The 27,107-nt window shown below is 35.2% G+C and overlaps 2 protein-coding genes across 3 annotated transcripts in view; one reads left to right on the forward strand and one right to left on the reverse strand.

Moving 5' to 3' along the window:
* LOC113114760 (EF-hand domain-containing protein D1-like) lies at positions 1 to 8,191 on the forward strand. The gene is made up of 4 exons (XM_026281729.1): positions 1 to 345; positions 5,051 to 5,198; positions 6,236 to 6,370; positions 7,248 to 8,191. Exons 1-4 carry the CDS (start codon positions 47 to 49, stop codon positions 7,380 to 7,382), a joined length of 717 nt encoding a protein of 238 aa, XP_026137514.1. The 5' UTR covers positions 1 to 46; the 3' UTR covers positions 7,383 to 8,191.
* The window catches only part of LOC113114759 (inward rectifier potassium channel 13-like), a 27,355-nt gene continuing 8,102 nt past the window's right edge, over positions 7,855 to 27,107 (reverse strand). The window contains exons 2-5 of one of the 2 annotated variants that reach the window (XM_026281728.1): positions 26,768 to 26,957; positions 18,181 to 18,300; positions 12,469 to 12,982; positions 7,855 to 10,860 (exon numbers count right to left, since the gene is read on the reverse strand). In XM_026281728.1, the coding sequence (XP_026137513.1) occupies positions 10,262 to 10,860; positions 12,469 to 12,952 (1,083 nt within the window). In that variant the 5' untranslated portion in view covers positions 12,953 to 12,982; positions 18,181 to 18,300; positions 26,768 to 26,957 and the 3' untranslated portion in view covers positions 7,855 to 10,261. Of the gene's footprint in view, positions 10,861 to 12,468; positions 12,983 to 18,180; positions 18,603 to 26,767; positions 26,958 to 27,107 lie in introns of those variants that run through there. The other variant, XM_026281727.1, reaches the window with a different exon arrangement.

A 27,107-nucleotide genomic window follows, 5' to 3' on the forward strand; every position in this document is an offset into this window, starting at 1 on the left:
GAGACTAGTGTTCAGAAGCAGCTGATCGTGCAGCATCACAGTCGCAATGTCATCCGAGGAGCTCGCACGGAAGCTGCAGCGCAGGCTGGACGGGGAGCAGCGTGACCCCAAACCCGGCTCACCGGCGCAGACTGGAGCGGACGAGGAGCCGCCGCAGCCGGTGAGAGCCAGCTCTGCTGCCGTGAACGGCGACGCCAGCTCTGAACTGACGGAGAAACTCAGCCGCAGGCTGGACATCCACGACGGCACGGCGAAACCCAAGCAGATGAAGGTTTTCAACCCCTACACCGAGTTTAAAGAGTTCTCGCGCAAACAGATCAAAGACATGGAGAAAATGTTCAAGAGGTCAGTTCATTAATCAACAACACCATTTAAACCCACCAATGTCGTTATCAAATATATTTATTTAAATTACGATTTATCCAAGTTAATGAAGCATATAACTGTTTTTTGGTAATTATTTTAGGTCATAACAACTAAGAGTGAAGTTTGTGCTTGTGTGCGTCAGAGGGCTCAGGGATCACTGTGTTCTTAGATCAAAATGAATGATGCTTCTTTTAAATGAAAATCCCTCATTTATTATTTTTGATCTTTGATTATCTTAATTATTTTACTAAATTAAATGAAAATTAACTGTGCTTTATTACCATTAAAAGTGTATTGAGTTTAAAATATAAGTGTAAGTAAAACAGTGTGCATGGAGTATGTGCAGCATAGTTGATAGTATAAAAAAAATAAAACAATGCAGTGCAAAAAAAAACAAAAACAAATTAACACTACGAGAAAAAATAAAATAATTATAGTGACAGGTGCGTTTATATTGCAAAAGCATTAAAAATATATATAAAATTATGCACGCAGAGAATTATTTACCAAAAATGTAGTGAATGTAAAATAACAAGAAATGAACCGTATTCTGAAGCTCGTGTTAAATGAACATGAATACTCTCTCTGAGCATCCTTGTACAGTGCCAAAATAATGTTTTCCTCTGGGGTCTCTCTCTGAACAGCCATTGTCCTGCTTTCCTCATTGTTTCAGTACAAGGGTCCACTCACAAACTCAACGTCGCCATGGAACCCACTCCATGAGCAACAATGCCATCTTTGTCTGTTTGTGCGTGTGTTTACATGAGACTTGGAGGAGTCTATGATGAGAAGCAGTCTCTTTGGTTACATGTAGGGTTGGGAAAAAAATAAAATCCCTTCAATCATTTTTATTATATAATTGGATATTTTTATTCTTTTAATCCCATCAGATTTAAATCTGTCTCTCTAGTGCATCAAAACCCTCCAGATAATAACAGATGGCAATCAATCCAGTGTTTGATGCCGTTTCACCTCAGATACTTGATTCTGCATGTCATCCTCTCCTGCCAGGTCATGATTTTTCCAGAGTTATGCACATCTAAGCATGTTAACAGATTTGTTTCTAGCGGATCCCAGTGTTAATTATTCCTTACTGAGACTTTATGATGAGTAGATGTTTTCTTCTACTGTGCAACAAATATTTCTAACATTTTACAATTTGCTTCATCAGCAGTAATGCTTAGTCAAGTCTATTAGATTATACTGTGTATAACCCAAACTGTATAGGATATGAAAGTGTGGATGTCCCACAAGACTAGGTTACGTCAGGACTGAAAGGGGTGTCTGTTTAAGTCATAGAAGTACATACTCTGGCCCACTTCAGATCAGTTCAACCCAGTTTCATCAGAGATGAAAAAAGATGTCATATATAAGAGGAAAATGGGTCAAAAGCAGAGTTAACACATTCATAAACACAATTTACACCTACACACTTCTGAATTAGCTTACTACCCTGAAGAGATAGATAGATAGATATTGTAAAAAATAAATAAAAATAAAATCTTTTTTTATTATTATTTTTTTATTTAGCAAAGACATTTAGAATTTAGAAACATTCTATTCATCAACAAATCATGAAAAAAAAACATATCACAGTTTTTGAAAAAAAATATGAAGCTGTACAACGCTTTCCAGCATTGATAATAATAATAATAAAAAAAAATGTTTCTTGAGCATATTATAATGGTTTCTGAAGGATCATGTGACTGAAGACCGTAGTAATGATGCTGAAAATTCAGTTTTGCATCAGAGGAATAAATTCGATTTTAAAATATATTCAAACAGAAATTAGTTGTTTTAAATTGAAATAACATTTTGCAATATTTTTAATCAAATATCAAATTATTCTTTGTATAAGTGTGCATATTTGTTTATTTTCTCCATTCAAGCCTCTTTAGCATAGGGAGGGCTGTTGACCTGGAATGTGTCCGGCATGCAGAGGGCAGGACCAATATGCCAACCTCATCCTCCTCTTTCTGTTTGTTATTCTCTCTTTCTCTCTCTCTTTCACTTTCTCTCACATACCAGGTCAATCTTGTTAACCCTGACCTGTTTCATGCTGCTTCAAGTAGTACATACTAGCCGTTCTTAACATATCTGCGGTTCTAAGCAGATCCGGGATCTGTTTCTGGACTGCAGTGCTCTGAATGCCAGGCTCTATGGCTGAATCTCTGCCCTGAGCCTTGCCATCTATAAATACCACAGCAGGAAACCAGAGAGGACAAAGAGAGCATCCACACACAAACACATGCAATGCACTCGCCATTACGTCAGGGCAGTTTGTGTTTTCATGCATCCACGCACATTTCAGGGCTGTGTGTGTAGGAGTGTGTTGCCAGTTGCTGAAGCAGTTGCTGTTCTGGTCAGCAGATTCCCAGTTGTCTTTTAATCAGGGCAGGCAAGTGTGAGCATGTCTTAGTGGGGGCTGTTAAAATGCATCGAACAAAGAAAGAAAGAGAGGATGTTGTGTGAAATGGTTCATAAATTGGCTTTTATGCAGCACTTTAACAGTAAAAGGTTGAGCTATTTATGACCTTTCAGAAACAATGAGCTAAGGAGACGAGATTAGACCGCCATTCAGAGCAGAGATATGAAACACCCTGATAAACACTCACATTGTCTCAGACGTTTCTCTTTGATTTAATACATTTAGTGTGGATTGCAGGTTAGATAATTTGTAACATTTAAGAAATTGTTTGTCCAAAAAATACCATTTCTGGAAAATGTACTCACCCTCAGGCCATCCAAGATGTAGATGAGTTTGATTTTTCATCACATTTGGATAAATGTAGCATTGCATCATTGCTCACCAATTGATCTTCTGCAGTGAATGGGTGCCGTCAGAATGAGAGTCCGAACAGCTGATAAAAACATCTCAATAATCCACAAGTAATCCACACCACTCCAGTCCATCTGTTAATGTCTAAAATGAAGTCCAAAGCTGTGTGTTTGTAAGAAACTAATCCATCATTATCCATCATAACTTTTACTTTCAACCAGTTTCAGGTCAAAATATGCGTCCATAATTCATAAAAGTCCAATTTCCTTATGTCTCTCACATTAAGATCCACCAGCATATTTGTTTAAAACTAGACGATTTTCACTTGCAAACAGTGCTTGATCTGTGTACAGTATATTTCTCTCCTGATTCAGACTAGTTGACCTTTTCATGGGTGAAACTAATATTATGGATAGAAGAGTCATATTTTAGCCAGAACAAATGGTTTTAAGTTTATTACTAACAGATTTTCAGTTCACAAGACATTAATTGATGGACTGTAGTGCTGTGGATTACTTGCGGATAACTGTGATGTTTTTATCAGCTGCTTGGACTCTCAGTCTGACGGCACCCATTCACTGCAGAGGATCCTTTGGTGTACAAGTCAGACAATGCTAAATTTCACAATGAGATCACTTCTAACAACCATGTGAGATTATTCTGACTTTTCAGAAGTAAAATCTTTCTTTCTCTATTTTGCTGTGTATGTGAATAGAAATGCGATCTCATTCATGCTTTTCTTTTTTGGAGCGGGAGAGAAGTAGAGATGGGGTGACGTTCATCTGTACTCTTCTGCCACAATGAGCAAGTTCTTTCTAAAAGCATCACTCGAACCAGAATAGAAACACGTGCTCACTCCTTCAATCTCAGCCTCCTCTCTTTCACACAATGTTCAAGGCAAACACTTCTCTCTCTTTTTTTAAAATGGTTGGTGTGGCAACAGCTGGGCGAGACTCTATAAATACTCTCCTCTGTTAGAATCTCTTTTTCCTGCTGTTTCTGCCGTCACTTTCCATCCTCTGCTGAGACTGGATAAATCTTCATGTCAACACTCACTTCTGGGTTTGGCTAGATTAGGAGGATGTAATACATATGCTAGATGCAATTTGCATTGATAAAATGGTCTGAAGCAGCATACAGCATTCAAAAGTTTAAGGGTTGGTTAGATTTTGTAATGAGCAAAAGTCTCTTGCTAACCAAGGCTTCATTCATTTGATCCAAAATACAGTGAATATTGTGAAAAATTATTCAAATTTAAACGTACAATTTTCTATTGTAATATTTTGTAAATTGTCATTTGTGACCCTGGACCACAAAAAAACGTTTTAATTGTACATTTTTGGAAACTGAGATTTATAAATGACCTGAAAGCTTAATATAATAAGCTTTCCACTGATGTATGGTTTATTAGGATCTGACCATATATGGCAGAGTGCAACTATTTGAAAATCTGGAATCTGAGGGTGCAAAAAAATCGAAATACAGAAAAATCACCTTTAAAGTTGTCCAAATGAAGATCTTACCAATGCATATTACTAATCAAAAATTACGTTCTGAGATATATACAGTAGGAAATTTACAAAATATCTTCATGGAACATGATCTTCACTTAATATCCAAATTATTTCTCCAAAACAAAAATCGATAATTTTGATCCATATTATGTTTTTTTTTTTTTTTTTTGACTATTGCTAAAAATATACGTCAGCAATTTAAGACTGATTTTGTGCTCCAGGGTCACATTTATTGTGATTCAAAGCTACATTTTCAGTATTATTACTCTAGTCTTCAGTGTCACATGATCAAATTTAAATAGTCAATTTAAATACATATATTTATTGATTGTGCACAAAAAGAGTATTAACAATAACAGAAGAAGAAATGTTTGCATGTGTTTGTGTGTAGGTTTGACTCTGGTAAAGACGGCTTCATTGATCTGATGGAGCTGAAGCTGATGATGGAGAAACTCGGAGCTCCACAGACACATCTGGGCTTGAAGAACATGATCAAGGAGGTGGATGAAGATTATGACGGCAAACTCAGTTACAGAGAGGTGTGTGTGTATATGCGTGTCTTTCACGGTATAGTTAGAGTTTTGTTAAGTCTATCATCGTCCCTGAAGACTGATTTAATAGTGATTGAATCTTTTGAGAGAAACCCTTTAGACTCCAAACAGAGCACGTTTGTGAGAGATAGCATCTCTGATTACAGCTCTGATGTGGCTTCACATTTAAATGGCAAATCACATTTAGACACACCAGATATTTTCTCCTGACAAATGCACAATTCTACAGATTTACTTGAAAATAATAATGATAATAATAATAATATAGTATTATACAAATATATAAAAATTCTAAAGTGTACTGTATATGGGTCAAAGATTAAATGGGTTTTCAAGCCACAAAACAATTAAAGTTTTGTTTTATTTGATTTATTTATATTAGTTTGACTTCATTTCTGAGCAAAAAAGAAAGATTATTATAAATTTTTACTATGATTCACAAAAGACACCCGGTTAAATATCTTTCAACATAAAAAGGTTTTTAGTTTTAAATGTGAAAACGTCCCCAACACACACACACACACACAAACAGGTGTCAGTGCAGCTGTGTGTTCAGTACAGTCAATCTGTTGTGTGTCAGATGCTGCTCTCATTCTTCAGATTGGACAGACATTCCACATGGATAAGATTACACACACACACACACACACACACACACACATGCACATTGTGCTGAGAAAAGGGGGAAACCCGATATAAGGTCACTCTTTTGACCTCTCCCTTCCCCTTTGTGAAATCAGTTCCGTTTTGACATGATCAAAAAAAAAAGAAAATAATAATAATAACAACCTAAATCATATTTGATAATAATTCTACTCTTTAGTATATACCTGTTAAAAGGAAAGATCTGCTGTATCTTTCAGGTTGGGAAAAAAGAACAAAGCTGAGTTGATGGTTTATATATGCTGACATGGCAACCGATATCAGAATCTTTTGTGTTTATTTTTAGAATTGCATAGAAATGCTGATAACCTTTAAGCCATTGAAATTTCCCTATAATTGTAATCTGTCCATCTGTGTGTCAGTTCCTGCTGATCTTCCGGAGGGCCGCAGCAGGTGAGCTGCAGGAGGAGAGCGGTCTGATGGCTCTCGCTCGACTTTCAGAGATCGACGTCTCGACCGAAGGCGTTCTTGGAGCCAGGGATTTCTTTGAGGCAAAGGTTTGTGGGTTTTCTGTTTATGTGTTTTGATGCATGGGCTTGCACTACTCAGATGTTCTTAGGTTCCCCCTTGTGGTCATACAGTGTGAGTACATGAAAGACTGGCATCTACAAAGAACAAATATTACATATTATATATATATTTTTTGTGCTGAAACTCAATGTCCTTAATTATTTACTTAAAGTACATTCTAAATCTTATTTTAATAATGTTAAATGTTTACAAAAAATATGATTTATTATATTAAAGTAAAATTTTTGCAACAATTTTTGCATGTTTAGGTTAGGGCTATTATTTTAGTTACATTTAGAAAAAAATGAGATTGTATTTCAGTATTATTATGCATATATTATTATGAATACATTAATTATGCTAATAATATTTTATACACATTTATAATATTTTATTAATTTTTTGCAATTGATTTATTAATATATAATACAAATAGTTCGGTATTTTTATATTTGAGTTTTATTTGAATTATAGGTTACGCTTTAGTAACTTTGTTATATGCTTTTGTCATTTTATTTTGTTAATTTTTTATTTTGATTTTTTATACATTTTAATAAAAAATGTCATTGATTTATTTTTATTTTTTTCAGTTGTGGTTGGATATTTGTGATAATATATTTTTAATAATTGCCAAGGCAACATTTCAAAGATTTTTAAGTTTACATTTTTCATGTAAAATGTATTTTAATTTAATTTTAACTTTATTTCAGTTTATGAAAACAGTTTCTAGTACTTTTAGTTTAGTAAACACACCTAAGAAATTAATTTATGCATTGTTTTAGATGGGCAACAGCAATAGTAATGCATTTATTTATTTATTTTATGTTGTAGGCATATGATATGTATTTTGTGTGTGTTTGGTAGGTTCAGGCTCTGTCTGTGCGCAGTAAGTTTGAAGCAGAGATACGAGAGGAACAAGAAGAGAAGAAGAGGATGGAACTGGAAAGACAACAACGGCGTGCTGCATTTAAAGAGCTGCAGTCCACATTCTGCTCCTAAAACTGTAGTTCAGCAGATCTCCGCCTTTTAGAGAGCACAGTATACTTGCACACGAGCACATACACGCATGCACACACTGCTTCTCATACCTCACACCTATGTGTAATCAAAACCACAGCTGAACACTGAACAAGTAGCATTAGCGTTATAAAATATGCATGAGGAATTTGTTTCGTGGGTGATGGCTGCGGAGAAGACGAGATGACGCGAGTGAAATTTCAGGAGACTTCTAATGTAGGACTTAAACTCTTATAGACTAGATTTAATCTAAGCAACTATATATTTTTAGAAACAAAAAAAGTTTATAGTAAAGTTATTAAGTGTTAATCATAATTTTAAGTACATGCAAAGATGGTGTCGTGGACTAAATACTGATTATGACCAATTGAGAAAAAAGAAACCATGGAAATAAAGGGTCAAGAAATATGTTTATTTTTTATAGATTTTAATCATGCACTTTGTTCCGTTTTCTTTTTCTTTTCTTTTTTTGTTAACTGCTTTCTACATATTTTCATAAAATCTACCTGTAACTCTAATGTTTTGCCAATTACGTAAAGCCCATTAAATTACTGTATTTTTCCAAAAAAAAAAAAATAGATATAATATGTATAATTCCATATGTGCTAAATGTAATAATTGTTGTATCTGTGGCATTTCTTTTCTCTAAAGAGCCTTTAGATGGCAGCACAGGATTTGGTCAACAACACACACAAAAGAAGTGGTTTGATGACATAAGTTGTGTTAACTATGTAATATTTACTGCTAATAAAGCATAAAGTGTTCTGTAAGGAATAAAAAACAAAAACCACAACATGTTCACAGATATTTTACTCCAGTTTTGTGTTCCACAGATCAAAATAAAGACTTTTTTTTTTACAGATCAGTTGCCACTCCGTGTAGCTTGAAGGAAATTGATTTGTGGCATGTTTGTAGGAAACTGAATTAATACAAAGCTTTTCCAGCCTTCCAGAGTCTTACAATCATGCTTTATACATATAATAATAAAGTGAAAGCAGTGAGTCTTTCCTGAATGACAGACAGACAATGCATGTGCTATATAGTCACCTAGAGACTAAAAATCATACAGTGTTGTGCCACCGATAGGATTGTGCTATTTTTTTTTTATTATTTCTTTTATTGCATAGATTGCATTCCACTGATAATACTGAGATTTTATTTCCCAAAAATAATCTAGTAAATAATCTATATATTTATCTATATACTTTATTATTTACATCACTGTTAATGTTCACTCAATGTCTTCATCCAAAAGTCCATTTCATGACTTTGGTGAAAAAAATTAAAGTTTGTCAGAAGGCACTTAATAGGGGTGTTAATGAACACTTTGAAGATATAGTTCAACCAATTATAAAAAAGGTCATTTTATTTCCACTGAGTATTTCATAATAATAAGTGCTGCAGGGATGACATATTTTTGTAGGCCAAAACCCAGAAACAAGCATTTGGTTGACTAATAGTGTTTTTTTGTTTTTGTTGTTTGTTTCTTTTGATTGGGTTTTCCATAAAGTCTGTGGTTAAACTAAAGTTATTTTACTCTACAACATAAAAATCCCCTAGTAATACTCCTTTGTTTTTTTAAATCTTTCACTTGTCTTCAAAAAGGAGGTCTCAACAAGTGTCTAAATGTGACTACAGAGGCTGATGACGATGTTAAACGTCAGTGTGCAGAACAGATAAACTTATCTTCTCAATTCTGGTCTGCTTTTACAGCCTCTGTGTTTATAGTCAAACTATTGCAAGCTATTTTAACACAGACTCTCAGGGAAAACGTTACAAATAAAGAGTTGTTGTAGCCGAATTGTGGTGACTTTAAAGTCATGCGACCATGTTGTAGTTTATTTATAGCCCATGTTTACTTTTTACTTTTAACATGTAAGAATAATAAACTTTTGTTAGCCACCAACCTCAATTTATGCAATAACCCCCCCCCCCCAAAAAAAACTGGGAAAATATAATTGTTTTTTTTTTTCGAGCAAACCACAGTGAATTTCCGGGTTGGCCTACAAAAAATGTATCGACTGCAACGCTCTATGTTAATGAATGAGCATCCACATCTGTACAGTACATGATGACAGAGTTTTCATTTTTGGTTGAACTATCCATAACATTTAGTTAAAAGATAAATTTAGATAAAAATACTTTCTTGACAAGGATCACTCATGTCTGTGTAGCCAGTGCTGGATAGTAACAGAGGTACTGCACAATGTAATCAGCTTCCTAAAATTGAGTACTTTCTAAAAATGCTCATAATTTGATTACAGTTACTTTTTTATAGATTACAGAATTACACAATGGCAGTGTTTTGTGAATATATTCGAAGAGGTCAAAAAGTAGTCTAAAAGTAATCTGAATACTTCATCTGATGTGTGTAATCCAGCAGATTACATTACAAACTTTCATTTCCATCATGTAATTTGTAATCAGTAACAGACTAGTTTTTAAGTAATCTACCCAGCTCTGTGTGTAGCACTTTTTTAAAACAGGCCTTTCTACTCAGATATGTACATTACAGGTACCACAGTGACATGGTCCAGTCACCGAATAAATAAGGGCTCAAACGATTGGTTTTCAGGGTGAAGAATTTCAACTTACAATTATTGGAGATTCCTCTTATTACCGACAAGATCTTAAGCAGCTGTCACTCATCTGTGTTGCTCTGGAAAACAAAAATGTGTCCGTAGCAGCAAAAATGGTTTTGATGTGTTTCTAATGGGATGGGTTGACATATCAGATCCTAACTAACTGAGGTTGTCTTTTGGGATAAAAAGTCATAAACTTGAGGTTGTGTTGTGAAATGAAATGAAATGCCCTTTTCATGAGCAGAGAATTCTAAAGCTACTCTAAAAAACAAAGCACTGCTACTCCAGCCGGTCACAGCCTTCTCCGTTGATCTGGACCGACACGTGCTCTTTCTCCAGTGTGTCGCCGGTGTGTGTGTTTGGGAGTGTGAGAGGACTGGGCTGCGTGTCAAAATAGCGCATGCTTTCGGCTTTCCCCCGGCCTTTTCCGTGTCGAGAGGTCACCTTGGTGAAGCAGCTTCCGTACTGGATCTCGTCGGGCAGGTACGACGTCTTCTTCTGGTATCCGGAGCCTGTGCTCTCCTGAGAAGCGGTGAGGAACACCACCAGCTCGAAGTTTTTGCTGCTTGTGGCGCTGTTTAGAGGGCTGGTTGGAGTTAGAGGGTGATAAAAGGTCAGAGGTGACAGGAAAAGTGGGCAAGGTCGTGACCCCAGGTTATCGACACTGAATTCTATCGCTGTTTGGTGGAGTTCGTGGTTGTCACTTTCTTCGTAGAGAACGGCGCTCACGCACACGTCCACCAGCGGCCGTGGAAGCAGGTTACAGACGCGGAACATCAGGCAACGCTGACCTCTGACCTCACACACTACAGCCTGAGGACTGAACAGGATCCCACCACAGCGCTTTTGAGAGCGGGAGAATTTAGCAACGAATGCACCTGAGCAGTGACAGAAAAAATAGAATTTGAACGAAAAGGAATTGACATAAAAACCAAATGGTCTAAATAAATCAGCAAAATAAACAATTGAATAAGTATTTATAGTAATAATAAAACCTTTAAACTAAAAATCTCCAAAATAAATTATAGTTTATTTTTAGAAAATGAAAAACAATAAATAAATAATATTATATATATATATTGTCTAAACACAGATAGATTAGTATAATTAATTAATTAATTATATTAACTACTTTATGTATATATGGGCAAAAATGGAAAAACACTTAATTTCCCATAATGCAATTATCTGTTGCCACTATCTGAATTGTGATTAGTGAATTCCACTTCCTGTTATTCCAATTCAACTTCCTGTTCATGCTCATAATTCTTAAATTCTGAATTTTGCGCAATCCTATTCAAAACTCCTGAAGTGATAGGTTTGACTTCAGCCCCTGCTGGTAGATTCTGTAACTACACGTTTTTCTAACAAAACAATTCTCCAATTGACAGCCAATACATTTTTGTATGCTAAGATTTCAGTATATTCTAGTAAATGTTTTTAAAAAGTATAAATTTATTTATTTTTTCCTGTCTGCTGTTTTTGGTATCAAAGGGTGATTAGTCACATGACACCTGCAGCTCAACTGATTGGCTCACAAAACCTGTTTGAGCCAAGATGGCAGTATGCAGATTGTTTACTTCACTCCAGGGCCAGCAGTACAGAAACTGCCATCAAGATTAATGGGAATGTTAATGGATGTCGTTCTAAGGGTATTGCCATTTTGGAAAGTTTATGCTGCTTGTTTCTGGCTGCATTTGTAAGTTCACTTACAGTATTTGTGTTTATGGGTGGCTTAATAAACTGAAATTCTAAAGTCGGATCAACTATCCCTGATATCAGTGCATACTGTTACATCCATTTATATTTTCTAGTTCAATCACAGGGCATCTGCATCCTTTCCTCCAAGGGCTTCAGTATCAGGACTGTCTGCTTTACAAAGCCTGAATTGTGATGTGTTTACATTTACCCTATAGTTCAGAAGCAAAGTACTCGTGATAAGTGCCATTAAAAATATACTCATCAAAGAGTCTTTGACTGGTACTTTGCTTAAAGCATGTGAACTCAGTCCCATGACTGACTCTACATATATCTGAGGCCTTCATCTCTATATGTCTTTGTGAGATTTCTGAGGTAGATAATAAAAATAATAATAATAATAATAATAAAATCTTGCAGAATATGTGTTTGGCTTATGCTTACCTATAAACATGCTAAAAGTCAACAGATATACAGTATGATGATATCTGGTTTAAGCATTAATAGAAATGTGACTTATTTGCTTATTCATTTTTACGTGTTAAAACCCATACACACACATTAGTTGCTAAAATTTGACATAAACATAGTGCAAACGGTATATCTGATATATCTGACATCGGATATTATGATGCCAGGTGTCGATGAAGCCCTACTTGTTTAGATTCTGGAATATTCTTGTAAATTCCTCTAAACTAATTTAAAACCTATATTTCCAAGGAAAGTTATATCTTTTACATAGACTTCCTGCATATCTCTACAGTGAAGTAGAAGAGTGTGGTGTGTACCGGTGATGAAGGCCTCCAGCATGAGTCCCAGCAGCATCTGCAGGGCGAGCAGGGCTATGGCGGTTGGACAGTCAGCGTTAGGGTACATAGTGCCGTACCCGATGGTCAGCTGTGTCTCGAGGGCAAAAGAGAAGGCGGCGGTGAAGCCCGTCACGTGTTTGACACACAGCACATGGCCAGGCGGTGGAGAGTTATGATCAGGCACCTCCAGGTCTCCGTTGACACGGGCGAGCAGATACCACAACACCGCGAACAGCAGCCAGTGAAGGAGGAATGAACTGCAGAACGCCAGCACCACCCAACGCCAGCGCAGCGCCAGCCACGTCCCCCACATGTCCCGCAGGGCCCCGAACCACGTCTCTCTGCAGCCCGGGGCACTGCCTCGCATCAGGCTCCGGCCGTCCTTGCTGACCAGCCGCTGACAGTGAGGTTTGGACATCAGGGGGCAGGAGGTGTCCTTTTGGTCGCTGGTGGTGCTTGTCATGGTGATTTAAAGTTGGGGAGCGGCTGGCACCTGGAAAGGTGAGCAAAGAGCACTCAGCTCCACATGCTGCTTGTCTGCACTTTTACATAAGAAAATCTGATGTTCGTGAAGGGAAAGTTCCCCTAAATTTTTATTTTAATGAAATTCCAAACACATGTCAATCAAAATCAGTGTTGACCTGATGTTTAGTTCTGTGAAACACAAAAGGAGACATTTTGAAGAATTTGTATGCAGGTGTATTATGCTCCAAACTTAAGCAAACTTTAAGGAAACAGGCCTAAATTTAATAATTCAAATTGAATTAGAAAAATTTTGGATATAATTATTATTTTTTGTTTATTACAAACGTGCAGCTTTTCCTTTAATAAGATGTTAACTGATGGACTGGAGGATTATTGGGATGTTTTTATCTGCTGTTTGGACTCATTCTGACGGCACCCATTCACTGCAGATTGCTGAGCAAGTGATGTAATGCCAAATGTCTCCAAATCTGTTTCCATGAAGAAACAAGCTCATCTACATCTTGGATGATCTGAAGATGAATAAATGTTTAGCAGATTTTGGGTGAAATGTTCATTTAATTCTCTTTTTGTGAAAGTCTAAATTCTTTTGCATTTATTTTTCATATTAAAAATGGTGCTAGATTTGATGTAATTAAGAAAACTGTGTTCGTCCTTAACAAGTCAGATTAAATATACAGGAAGAGGTTTGATGAGATTTTTTTCTTTATTATTATTTATATGAATATCTTACTAAATTTCTATCTGTTCCAGTGTTGTTATTGTGAAGAAAAGCTAAAACCATTAAAAATAATTTTCAGTAATTGAAATAAAAATGAAATATAAATAATAGATGAAATTCATATTCTTAAAATGTAAACCTTAAAAACTTCAATGGAAATTAGAACTGTTGCCTATTAAGTTTTAATAACTAAAATTACAAAAACTGAATAAAAAGCACATTAAAATGATAAAAATGTAAGTCCTAAAATTACTAAAATGAAAAATTAATAAAACCTATAAAGAAATAAATGCCAAAAGCACATAACAAAATTATAAGAAAACTGCATATAGAAAAAAGTTATTTTAAAATACGACTAAATTTAATGATAGTACATAAATAATATTAAAGACACAAAGCTATCATCTTGCTTCAGGGGCTTGTTTCATAGAACATGTTTACCAAATATGCCAGGTTTATTTCAGTTAGTCTGACTGTCAGTTGATTTGGTTAAAAATAAATCGGACTAACTGAAATAAGCCTGGCATATTATGGTATATTTTTGTATTTTTTGGCACTTGACAGCTGTCATAATGGAGAAAGTTTCTCCTTTTGGCTTTGGAACTACATTAAGGATGCAACAGATTTTTGGGTGAACTATTCCTTTGAAATTTTAACCAGCCGTATGAACATTAGTCACCTGTGTTATTATTGAGGAAGAGAAGGCAGAGATGTTGTGTAGTGTGTGTGCTTCTGCACTGATGTGGCTGCCAGGTGATTTAATTGGTGATGTATCTCAGTGGGGTGTGTGTGTGGAAAGGACAGCAGGAATGTGTGTTTAATCCGCTCTTTTTTTTTTTCGCTGTCTCTCTCTCTACCAGACGACTTCGAGTAATTAGTTTGACACTAAAAAGCAAAGCACAGAAATAATAATAAAAAGAACTCCTTTAGCACAATGTTTTTTCCACGTGTCACGCTGCTTAATGATATTAGATGAATAGTGATAAAGACTAGTGTACCAGTCACTTGTAAAACAAGTTAAATGTGTCTGTAAATATTATGCAGGCGCACTAAATAAGAGTGGCTGAGCGTGAGGCTGTTTGGATGCCAAGGCTTCAGGTTAAACTAAATAAGAGTGTCACATTTTCATCTAACAAATGTTAACTTGCCCTCCGGCTTCTCTCCCGGTGAGGAGAGGGAATGTTCCACTTCTGGATGTTTTCCTAATGGGGGAAAATTGCTGGCTGAAGATGAGTGAAGTTTCTTTGAATCTTTACAAATTCTAGCATATTGTGACCTGACCTTGATTCCCTCCAGGGGTAAAAATGGGATTTCGGGGTTAGGAAATCCTAAAACAAATTGGTGGTGTAGGTGTTTCTGGTGATCTTAAGACATGACAGTTTCAATGTGGAATTTTGAAATATTAATTTATTTACTGGAAATAAAAAGAAAAAAGCTAGGGAAAAGAATAATGATAAAATAAATGATTAAATAAAATGATACTTGGTCAAAATACAGTAAAAAAAAAAAAAAAAAAAGGTAACATTTTCACATATTATTGAGAAACTATTTTTGAAACTGTTTTCTATTTTAATGTATTTAAAAAAGTAATTCATTCCTGTGATGGCAATATAGCACATTTCTAATTTAAAGCCTTCAATGTCACATGATCCTCCAGAAATCATTTTAATATGCTAATTTGGTGCCCCAGAAACATTTCTTGTGATTATTTAATTGATGGATTGTGCAAAAGAACAGCATTAATTAGAAAGACTTTTATAAGTTTAAAGCACACACACACACACACACACACATATGTATATATAATTTTATAATATACATAATTTTAATACTTTAAACATTTATTTAAGTTTTTAAGATTTCAAGACTTTAACTTTTCATTCCTTACATAATTACACCATTCTGGCATCATTTTTTTTTTCTTTTTTATTATTATTTTATTTATGGTTTTGAGATTTTATTCAATTGAAAAGACAAATATAACACACACAAAAACAAACAAACAGATAAACTGCCTCAATAAATATATTTGATGATGTTAGTTCATGTCTACCAGAAATGAGGAAACACTGCTTACAAATAATATTAGATTGACAGAATGCTAATAATTATTTTTTGGCTGTTCCAGATCCTTGGCCCAAGATAACCCCTCCTCCCTGTCCATGAAGTATGCAGTCGATTAGACAAGGCCGTGAAGATTTTCTGTATATCTTAATCTAAACTTCATGGGGAAATCATCCCATGATAAATCACAGTAGACAGTAGCGTGTGCGTGTTTGCGGCGCATGTTATTCATGTGATCAGATCTGGCTTCAGGGCGATAAAAACACATCTCTCTTTATGAGTCCTGTTCCATGGATTAATACCAGGCTGATAATGTCAGTGCTACCTTTAGCGTACCACATTCTGTGGACATCTGATGCTACACTATGGCTCCTCATGTATGAATGTCATTCATTTACATAGATTCTTTGCCGACAGAGTCATTGCCACATAACCATGTTGCTTGTCTTCATACGAGATTTTATTAACTTATGAATGATGGGCTTTCAGCTGACGGCGTGACACTGGTCATATTTACAGATGGAACTAAGTTTGAATGAAAAAATGCTTTTATATGCATGCTTTTTTCTTCTATACACTGCAAAAATGTATTTTGTTCAGACATATTTACTTGAGAAGCAAAATTATATACAATAAACAGTCTTGGAAAATGTATCAACATTAAGAGAGTTTATTCCTAAAACAATAAAAGATCTGGCAATGTGGTTCGAAAAATAACCTGACACCACTGGCAGATATTAATTTTTTGTTTCAGGCCAAAATTTGCTTAATTTTTATACATTTTTTAGACTTATTAAACGAAGTATCTTAAGCCATTTCACTTCTCAAATAAATGTGCCTTAATGATTTATGAGTGTTTAGACATTTTTACTGGAAAACACGACAAAGATACTGAATAAGAAATAGATTTATTTTGCACTACACCTACTCATATATTTTCATGTAAAGTCATGGTCAAGATATTTTTTTGTTTGCTGTAATGTCTAGGTAAAAAAAAAATCTAATTGCTTGAAAAGATTTGATAACATCATTTTCTTTGCATTTCAGGATTCTTTTTTTTTTCAAGCAGTTCGTTCTTTATTTATTTTTTTCCTTTGATCAGTCATATTTTTGATTGACATCTTGCAATTATTAAGTTGCCTCAATGACACCTCACCTTGTGAATACTTACTTTGACACATTAGAAACAAAAGCAAAACAATGAGTAGCTTTTTCCTGGATATAAGATTAACCTGGACCTTTGTGTGTGTGTGTTTTATGAGAGGGAGGGGGAGAGGGAGGGAGGGAGAGAGTTTGAGATGGTGTTTCAGTTACTGTAAGCACTGTATCTGAACTTTAGCACATGTTGTGCATGGGTTACTTATGTGTACTTCACGCTGAATTAGAATGGAAAAAATGTGTCTTGTTTCGGTGACTTTAGTTACGAGTTTAACCAGAGATTTGGTCTGATTAAAACTGAGCGACTCTCCACTGCACACAGTTCAATGTGTCAGAGTGCAAATGAGTCTGGTGTGCTCATGGGTAAATTATTATTTCAGGTGTGTGTGATGAGAGAAAGAGGGAGAAGAGAATACAGGGAGATATGGATATTTGAAAGACAGTAATTCTAAAATATACCTTGCAAAAAAAAAAAAAAAAAAAAAAAAAAAAAAAAAAAAATATATATATATATATATATATATATATATATATATATACAAATATATATATATATATATTTGTATATATATATATTTGTAAGTGTCCTTGCTACTTTTTTTTGTGAAAAAAGGGTCTCTATCTGCTCCAAAGTGAAAAAAAGCACCATAAAATTACTATAAAAGTAGTCAATACTACTATATACTATTAACTTAATATTATGAATAATATATGCATTGTCGTATGATAGCTTTGTTATGATAGCTTTAGAAAAATGTCAGTTTTTTTTTTTTTTTTAAAGAACAATGATGCTTGTGACAAATGACATGAATGCCATATATTTGGCAGATGGGAAGACCTACATTTCAGTCTTTATTAAATGTAAAAATGTAATTTTATCGTGCTATTTTTGTTATTTTGGATCTTGTCAGACCCATTTTTTTTATATCACCTTTTGTATTCTATTGAAGAAGAAAAGTCATTTGACTGATGTTAAGGATAGTAAATGAGGCCATTTTATATTTTGGGTGAACTTTTCAATTAAGAGAAAGATAGACGTTATGAAATGCATCCTTTATAAATAAACAGTTATTCACAAACACAAACACTGCCCTGTGAAGATGGAGATGCTGATTTGTTTTCAATACAGAGTTTGTCTGCTGAGACTGTGATTAGTCATGGTCACCCAAGGAAAAAGATCTTCTATTCCTCCCTTCCAGGTATAAATCTTATCTAATCATTTCTCAAACAGAGCATAAAACTGACACACACAGAATGTTACTCACCAATTTTCTCTCTTTGGGGTTTATTAGGGATTCCTCAGTGGTTTTTGATGAAGAGTTAAACTTTCAAGTGAGATCTAGAACGTGAGGAACCGTAGATTCTCCAATCCAATCCAGATCCTTCTGTAGGAGACACCAAAAGAGTCAGACGCACTGATGAACTCCAACAAACACACACATCCAATGAAGAGAGCCGGCCCTGAAACTCATTGGTCACATTACTCAGCATGTGGCCAATTAGGAGTGCTTGAGAGAGGAGGAGAACACCTAGAGTCACTCTCTGTGTGTATGTGTGTGTGTGTGTGATGAAAGGAACAGTACAGTAATTTGTCTTCCGAATCTTTCTGAAGCTGCCTTAACTGATAAAATTCTCTTAATCTAAACCTTTCTTTCAGCTAAGAGGTGATAAGAGATTTGGTCCTGTTTTTGTTGGTGAGTGTTGAGCGTGAGTGTTTCTGCATGACTGCTTGTGTTGATGCTTACATAATGTCTCTCATTTACAGGAAAGGGTCACACTTTTCACATTGCAGATGACAGTTGGATGGTCTTGTGATCACATGTAATTGTTCACTGCAAAAATGGTGACTTTCTTGTTCAACAAGTAAAAATATGTAGACATTCACATACAGTGACATAAGATACAACGTCTTGTTTTCTGCAAGTTTGAGTGAGTTTATACTTAAAACAATAAAAAATCTGATAAAAAGTTTTTTTTTTTTTGCACTATTTGTATTGAAAAACAAGACTAAAATACTGAGCAAGAAATTGATTGTTATTGCTTTCTCATAATTAAAATACTTTCATTTATGTATCAGATTTCTTTCAGATTTTCTTCTTAATTGCATTGCTTGCACAGCTCAGATCATTTGGTTTTGTTAGAAAGGTTTGACGAGAAATGTATGAGTTTATATTTGACTACAGAGACAGACTTGAGCACAGTGTGAGACATTGTTGAGATCTCTTCTGAAACTAAATGTGACTTTACTGGGGTCTTTTCCTCACAAATAAAATATGAGAAGCTCCAAGTCTCACTTTAATCTGGTTGAAGTCTGGAAGAAACAGTTTACATATTAAAGATTTGTGCAAGACCACACTGGTAAGTACATACTATCAGCATTCCACTTTACTTGGAAATAAAATGCCAATAAATTATATTTTTGCTAATTATGTGAAGCTAATTGTAAAATTTCCAAATAAAAATAGCTGCCTGTGGCAAACTTTAGTGTCGTAATAGGGCCAGCTTATCTAAATGAGAACGCCACACAAACATAAGCATAAAAATATCAACAAGTACAGATATTTTATGGTGGTTTATGCCAAGGCAGGCTCATCATTTTCTGTGAGTTGCCATTTGAATACAGAATGGTTGCGTCACACATCTGATGGCCTCAGTTCATTGCAAGGATAAGAAATCTGAAGGTCATCACTGTTAATTAGATAATAGATAACAGCTAAAAACTGGCTAAATGTTGCAGCTATAGCCACAGAGCAAACAATGCTGTCCATTTCCAACCCCTTTTCTGAAAATATACCAATGATATATTTATGTTTTACTCTGTCATTGTTTACTCACCCTCATGTTATTTCAAACCTCTATGACTTACTTTCTTCTGTAGAACAAAACTTGAAAGATTGTCCAACCTGGTGTCTTCCTTGAATGTGTCGGTCATACAAAATACATCATTGTAACTGAACGATATATACACAATCAAACTGAAATTGTATAAAAAGATCTTGTTTAAAGTTCACACCCTGTGTGTTGCCTCCTCGAGCATCAACAATCGTTCTCATTCTTTGTGATAGTTGTGCAGTCTCTCAGTTGTCCTAAGGCAAAGCAGGGCCTCCACATCTTTGAGCACTGTGAGGAGAATTCAGACGTGCAGAGCATGCAAGGCACCAAAGAACTTACACAACCTGGAGGTTTGTTGTCAGTAGCAGTAATTTATGAGCTTTACGGCACAATCATGTAGTCAGAAAATGTAAATGGATGTCTGAAGGGTTTTGGGATATTTGATTATCAGGTATGGAAAGTCAGAACAACCAAGCCTGGTAGATAAAGTCTAAAACAGTAGGGGAAAAGTATCTATAGTTTTGAGTTATTTAAGTAATTTCAGGTATATATAAGACAATTTAGCATCATACTTTAACCATATTTTATTATTATTGCACTTTATTATTATTTTTTTTACGTTTTATTTTTATTAAAGTAATGTAACTAACCAAACTTTATTATTGTGCTTCTCTCTGCCAATATAATAAAGTTAATAAATATTTTTTTTAAAATATTACTCAATTTAATTTATACTGGGTTTCATCTTTAAAAGAAAATCTGTCTGGAGTTTTATTATTTTGTTAGAGTAATAATAAATCTACCAACATTTAACAATTACCAATAACAATTAAAAATGTAAACAGACTAACAAAAACACTTCCAAAAACATTACGGAAAGTGAGGAAATGTGTGGAAAAAATGTATTAGGTGAAAAAAGCAACCCAAAACATAATTTAAATGATGATCTATTGACACAATAATAATAATAATAATAATAATAATAATAATTATAACTAGATGAAAGACTTTGATTCATATTAGTCATTACAGTTTCACACCGAAAGCTTTATATTATAATATAATAGCATAAATCAGAGCGATTTGTTTTATTTACACTGAACACCAGCAGATGGCGCACTGTGGTTATGTACAAATCCTAACCATAATTCAGTCTGTGCTGGAAGGTCTTTGGTTAAGAAACACTCTCTCTTCACTGTCACTTATCGCCTCCACACAACAAATGTTTCACAGAAGCTCCAAAGCACATATTGCACACTTTAGAAGAAACAAATGTGAGAATACACACACACATACCTATGAAAAGACTGTCAGAGTATGAGAAAATGTCTCTGTGCCTGGTGTCTGATAACTGCAAATTATATAAACGATTGCATTCTACGTGTAAACAGGAACTCAGAAATACTAATCTTCACTCAGAAACTGATTTGAAAATAGTAAACGGACTTTCATGTTTATTCACAGCAGTTTGATCAATACCTCACACACTTTATGTGCTCGGCTTCACTTCTTGCCACAAGAAATATGGGACTAGTTTAAACATTTTTCCTGTTGTCTCCCTTCTTAATGCTCTGTTTGGCTGATGGAACCACAGAACCTCCACACCTTTCCTTTATTCAGTTCTCTTTGGAAAATTTTAGTAACCAGGGTCCTAAATCTCCTGATTACAGTTGTGAAACTTAGCCCACAGTACAGTTTTATTAGAGATAAAACCATGCAGTCACAGTATTGCATCAGACAGTGCACTATAGATCCCCTGAGGAACAATTCTACTCATTCTCTACTATATGAGAGGAAGAATTGTATAAACTTGTTAAATCATCTAAATCAACAACATGTATGCTAGATCCTATTCCACCTAAGCTCCTAAAAGAGGTGCTTCCAAACTGTCTGTTATTAAGCCTCTCACTAAAAAAACACAACTTGACCCCGAAGTTCTAGTTAATTACAGAACAATCTCAAAATTTCATTTTCTGTCCAAGAATCTAGAAAAGGTAGTATGTTCACAAATATATAAATGGTATCTGTGAGGATTTCCAGTGAAGATTTAGATTATATCATAGTACTGAGACTGCTCTCATTAGAGTTAAAAATGGCCTGCTCTTATCATATGATCGTGGTTGTATCTCTGTATAAGTGCTATTGGATCTTAGTGCAGCGTTTGACACTATCGACCCCAACATTCTTTTGAATAGACTAGAAAACTTTGTTTGCATTAATGGAAGTGCATTAGCATGGTTCAAATCGTACTTATCTGATTGGCGTCAATTCGTAGCAGTGAATAATGAGGTATGATATCATAGGTGAAGTATGGAGTACCTCAAGGCTCAATACTCGGGTCATTACTTTTCACGCTTTACATAATAACCTTGGGAGTTATCATCAGGAAACATGGTGTTAACTTTCACTGTTATGCTGATAACACTCAGCTCTATATTTCCAAGGAATTTTTTACTGCTAAATTCTGAATAACAGAGGTTTTAATTATCGGACTTAAAACCTCTGCATGTAATAACCTAGAACACTGACTAACACTTGATGGCTGCTTTGCAAATTCTTCGTCATCAGTTAGGAACTTAGGTGTGATATTTGATAGCAGTCAAATGAGACAATTGCTGACATACAGAACGAATACAAAGATATAAATTTAATGTAGATACCAGCTCAGATTGTTTGGCCTTGGAAGAATGGAATGAGAAAGGTTTTGTGTCTTTTGTTTTTATATTCATCTTCATATTCATTTCTATAGAGAAAATATCATTTAATTATAAAAAAAAAAAATTAAAATACATTTAATTGCATAGCTGTCTTGGAGAAACAGTTGAGATATCCAATAGATCTGATTTGTGATCTCTTCTGTTGTCAGACACTGGGTCAGCGTGCAATAGAATGAAAACACATTGCAGTGCAGTAATAACATTGCAGATAAATATTGGTATAACATGTGTATGTTATCTTAATAATATTTGCCTGCTTCCTGATGTGCAAAATGCACATGCCTGATAAGAACAATTACAAATTCCCGAAGCCAGTGAAAACATAAATCTAGTCAGTTGACGTGTCTAAACACACACACACACACATACACACATGCACACACAGAGGCTGGTTTTGTTTTAGCTCCGTTCTACTGTTACTATGAATCCAGGTCACAACACAGAAGGATCACTGTCCAACTGAGATAGAGAAAGACTGAGACAAAGAAAAAAAAAAAAAAAAAACAGAATGCAAGTGAAGCAAGGAATGGGAAAGAAGTAGAAAAAACGACAGGTGGTCTGAGAGCAAAAGAGAGACAGAGATGAAAAATGTAAGTGAAAGTGACATGTGGCCAAGTATGATGACCCATACTCAGAATCAGTGCTCTGCATTTATCCCATTCAAAGTGCACACACACAGAGACACCGTGAACACACACCTGGAGCAGTGGGCAGCCATTTTTTCTGCAGCACCCAGGGAGCAGTTGGGGGTTCAGTGTCTTGCTCAATCAATGCCACCTCAGTCATGGTATTGAAGGTGGGAGCAAGTGCTGTACATATACTCCCCCAACCTACCTCTACCAGTACAAGACTCAAACCCGCAACCTTTTGGTTACAAGTCCAAGTCCAACTCTCTAACCACTAGGCCACAACTTCCCATTAGGCCACCTGTAATGTAAACCAATAGAAATTTATAAAGTAAACTAGATTTTTTTAACATTCCATTTTCCCTCGAAAGACACATTTCTAGCATTTGTAAATCTGCATTTTTCCATCTCAAATACATATCTAAATTGCGACCTATACACTCAATATCAAATCCAGAAATGTTGATTTATGCGTTCACTCCTCAAGGTTAGATTATTGTAATGCTTTATTAGTTGGTTGTTCTGCACGCCTAATAAACAAACTCCAAGTGGTCCAAAATACAGCATCTATAGTTCTTACTAGAATCAGGAAGTATGATCACAGTAGCCCGGTTCTGTCAACATTGCACCGGCTCCCTGCATTGTATAGATTTTAAAATCCTACTAATTACTTATGAAGCCCTGAATGGTTTAGCACCTCAGTACTTGAGCAAGCTCTTATTGTATTATAGTCCTCCACGTCCGCTGTGATCTCAAAACTCTGGCAATTTGATAAGACCTGGAATATCAAAATCAACTGGGGGCAGTTGTGCACAAATTCTGGAATAATCTAACACTGTTCGGGAGGCAGACAAACTCTGTCAGTATAAATCTAGATTAAAAACCCATCTCTTTAACCTGACTTACACATAACACACTTGCACATTTCTATTGCTCAGATCCAATGAAGGATTGTTAGGCTGCATTAATTAGGTCAACCAAAACTGGGAACACTTCCAATAACACACGATGCACTTGCTACATCATAAGAAGAATGGCATCTACGCTAATATTAGTCTGTTTTTTTGTTATTCCAAGGTCACCGTAGCCGCCAGATCCAGTCCGTATCCAGTCTAGATGGTGGATCAGCACTTAGAGATGACCTCTACAGCCCTGAGTATCAGTGGAGACCAGGACAACTAAATGAGCCCCAGAGAAGGTGACTTGACTTGACTTGACAAGCCTGTGTTTGCAACTAGGTATAAGGCTTATCAAACTAGGACTTGTGTAAGTGTTACTCAGTGGCTTTTCAAAGCTCAGGAGACTTAATGGAGATTTTGGTTATTTTATTTATGTTAACAGATGTTTCTATTAAAATTCCTCTGGAGAAATAAAAACAGCCACAAATGAGACAATTGTTGACATAAAGAACGAATCCAGAGATATAAACTTAATGTAGATACCAGCTCAGATTGTTCAGCCTTGAAAGAATTAAATGTGAATAATTTTGTGTCTTTTGTGTTTATATTTATCTGACTATAGACTTCATCTGAGAACATCTGATCACAGTTTGAGACACTGAGATGTCTTGTAATCTGTTTCTATAGAGAAAATATCATTTAATTAATAGAATGAATTAAAATACAATTATTTAAAATAAATTTCATTGCATAGCTGTTTGGGAGAAACAGTTGAGGTATCCAAGAGATCTGATTTATGAACGTGGCCAGACACTGGGTCAGGGTGCAATAGTGTAAAAACACATTGCAGTGCAGTAATAACATTGCAGACAAGTATTGGTATAACATGTGTATGTTATTTGAATAATATTTGCCTGCTTCCTGATGTACAATATGCACATGCCTGACAGAAACAATTACAAATTCCCGAAGCCAGTGAAAACATAAATCTAGTCAGTTGACGTGTCTAAACACACACACACACACACACACACACAGGCTGGTTTTGTCTTAGCTCGGTTCTACTGTTACTGTGAATCCAGGTCACAACACAGAAGGATCACTGTCCAACTGAGATCGAGAAAAGACTGAGACGGAGGGGGAAAAACGGACTGCGAGAGAAGCAAGGAATGAGAAAGAAGAAAAAACGACGAATGGTCTGATAGCAAAAGAGAGATCAGAGATGAGTACTGGAATGTAAACCAATAGAAGTTTATAAAGTAAACAATATATATATATATATATATATATATATATATATATATATATATATATATATATATATATATATATATATATATATATATATATATATATATATATATTTAAATTTCTCAAGAAAATGTGGGCACTGCTTTCATGTAAAACAGCCACAATGCAAGAGTGTTGGTATGTGGTTGTTGATGTGTTCTGGGTGGTTTTTAGTGCGTTCCTTTGTGGTTGCTCAGGGTGCAATGGATGGTTGCTTAAGTCAAGAGCATCTATGGTATTCTGGTCCCTAGACAGATCTCAGGTCCCTCCTTCAATGCAAATCTATAGTCATTTTTGCTCATTTTATGTCCACCTGCCCCTATATCTTTACTCCTCATTATCTCTGATAAATGGCAGACTAGACCTCATTCAATTTTAATGAAGGTTAATGGAATTTAATGGTAATGGAGTTTAAAAATGTTGTAGATCTGATTTGAAGTCTGGATGCATTAAAATATTCAGACTTTATTAAACAAACAATGTATGATGTATTCACATCAAAAAAACTGTGTGCAAAACTTTTTTTAATCATTTTCAAAATACAAATGTTATAATTGTTAAGCAATTATTTGTGTTGGCCTTAAAAATGACTTTGTTTTTCTTTCAAACAGCTGATTTAAACATCACAATAATCCATAAATAATCCACAACGGTATAAATGTAAAAATTTGTTATATCATAATAAATATGTTATAATTGTCTTTCTTACAGACATATAGCTAGCCATTTGTTTTGTGTGGGTATATTCATAATTCATTCACTGAGGAAAGGGAATCAACTGCTTCACAACTAATTTAATTTTCTGTGTGACTGCAACTGGGGGTAAAATGCAGCAATCATGTGCGAATGATGGTGATAGTGGAAAGTCGGCTTCACAGTGATATTTGCCTCTTCAAGTGCTTCAAATAAAACCTTTTTTGTCATATCACACTGAATGTTGTAAGCACAACATTCAGCTCAAGCTTTTCTGTAGCTCAAACATAGAGTTAGCAATGCCAAGGTCATGGATTTGATTGCCAGGAAAAGCAAGCATTGATAAAATGTAAATGTGTACTTTAAATGCACTGTAAGTTTTGGATGAAATTGGATATTTAATTTTATAATTGCATTATTATAAATGTTTATTCCATCTTTTCCCTCTAGAAGTTGCTTTTTGCCTTCATATCAACAATGAAGAAATACTTGTTTCAAGACAGAAAAAACTTCACCCTGTCTGGTTGTTACAGCAGACTTGTGCAAATATTTTTTCCCCAATTTTGGCAGTGTTGAACAATTCAGGGAGGTCAGTTGCTTGTCAGCGTGTCTGACTTGGCTTTATGAGCAACATTTGTACCAAATGTCAGTCGTTGCAGTCTGTTTGCTGATCATGAGACAAATTCAGATGCTTCTGCTCACTGCCTAGAAAACATTCTGACATGTTTGTGAAACATTTAAAAGCTACTTAACATTTGCTTTCAGGTCTTGTCTTTGAGGAGCAGGATGACTCACATGTAGATGATTAAGAGCCTCTGGCATCGCTCGCGTTGAATAGGCCGCGTCTAACATCGCAGGAGCGTGATCTCTAAAGTAGGTTCTTTAAATAGGAATCCAGACGTTATGATATTCCCAATAGGGTTGAAATGGGAACGCCGCCTCCTTAGTGACCACTGACACTTTTTCTGATGATGACTCGACTCATCTGATGGAAAGAGAGAAAGAGAAGGTGAGATAAAAAAGGAGGGTTTAGGGAATTCTTCTTCTGTTGGGGTCAAAAGGTTCACTGGTCTAAAATTACTAATCCTTCTAATACAGGGCTGTACTAAGTGTTCTGAATATACAGAAATCAAGA

The sequence above is a fragment of the Carassius auratus genome, chromosome 15 (genome assembly GCF_003368295.1).
Source record: "Carassius auratus strain Wakin chromosome 15, ASM336829v1, whole genome shotgun sequence".
NCBI classification, from domain to species: Eukaryota; Metazoa; Chordata; class Actinopteri; order Cypriniformes; family Cyprinidae; genus Carassius; species Carassius auratus.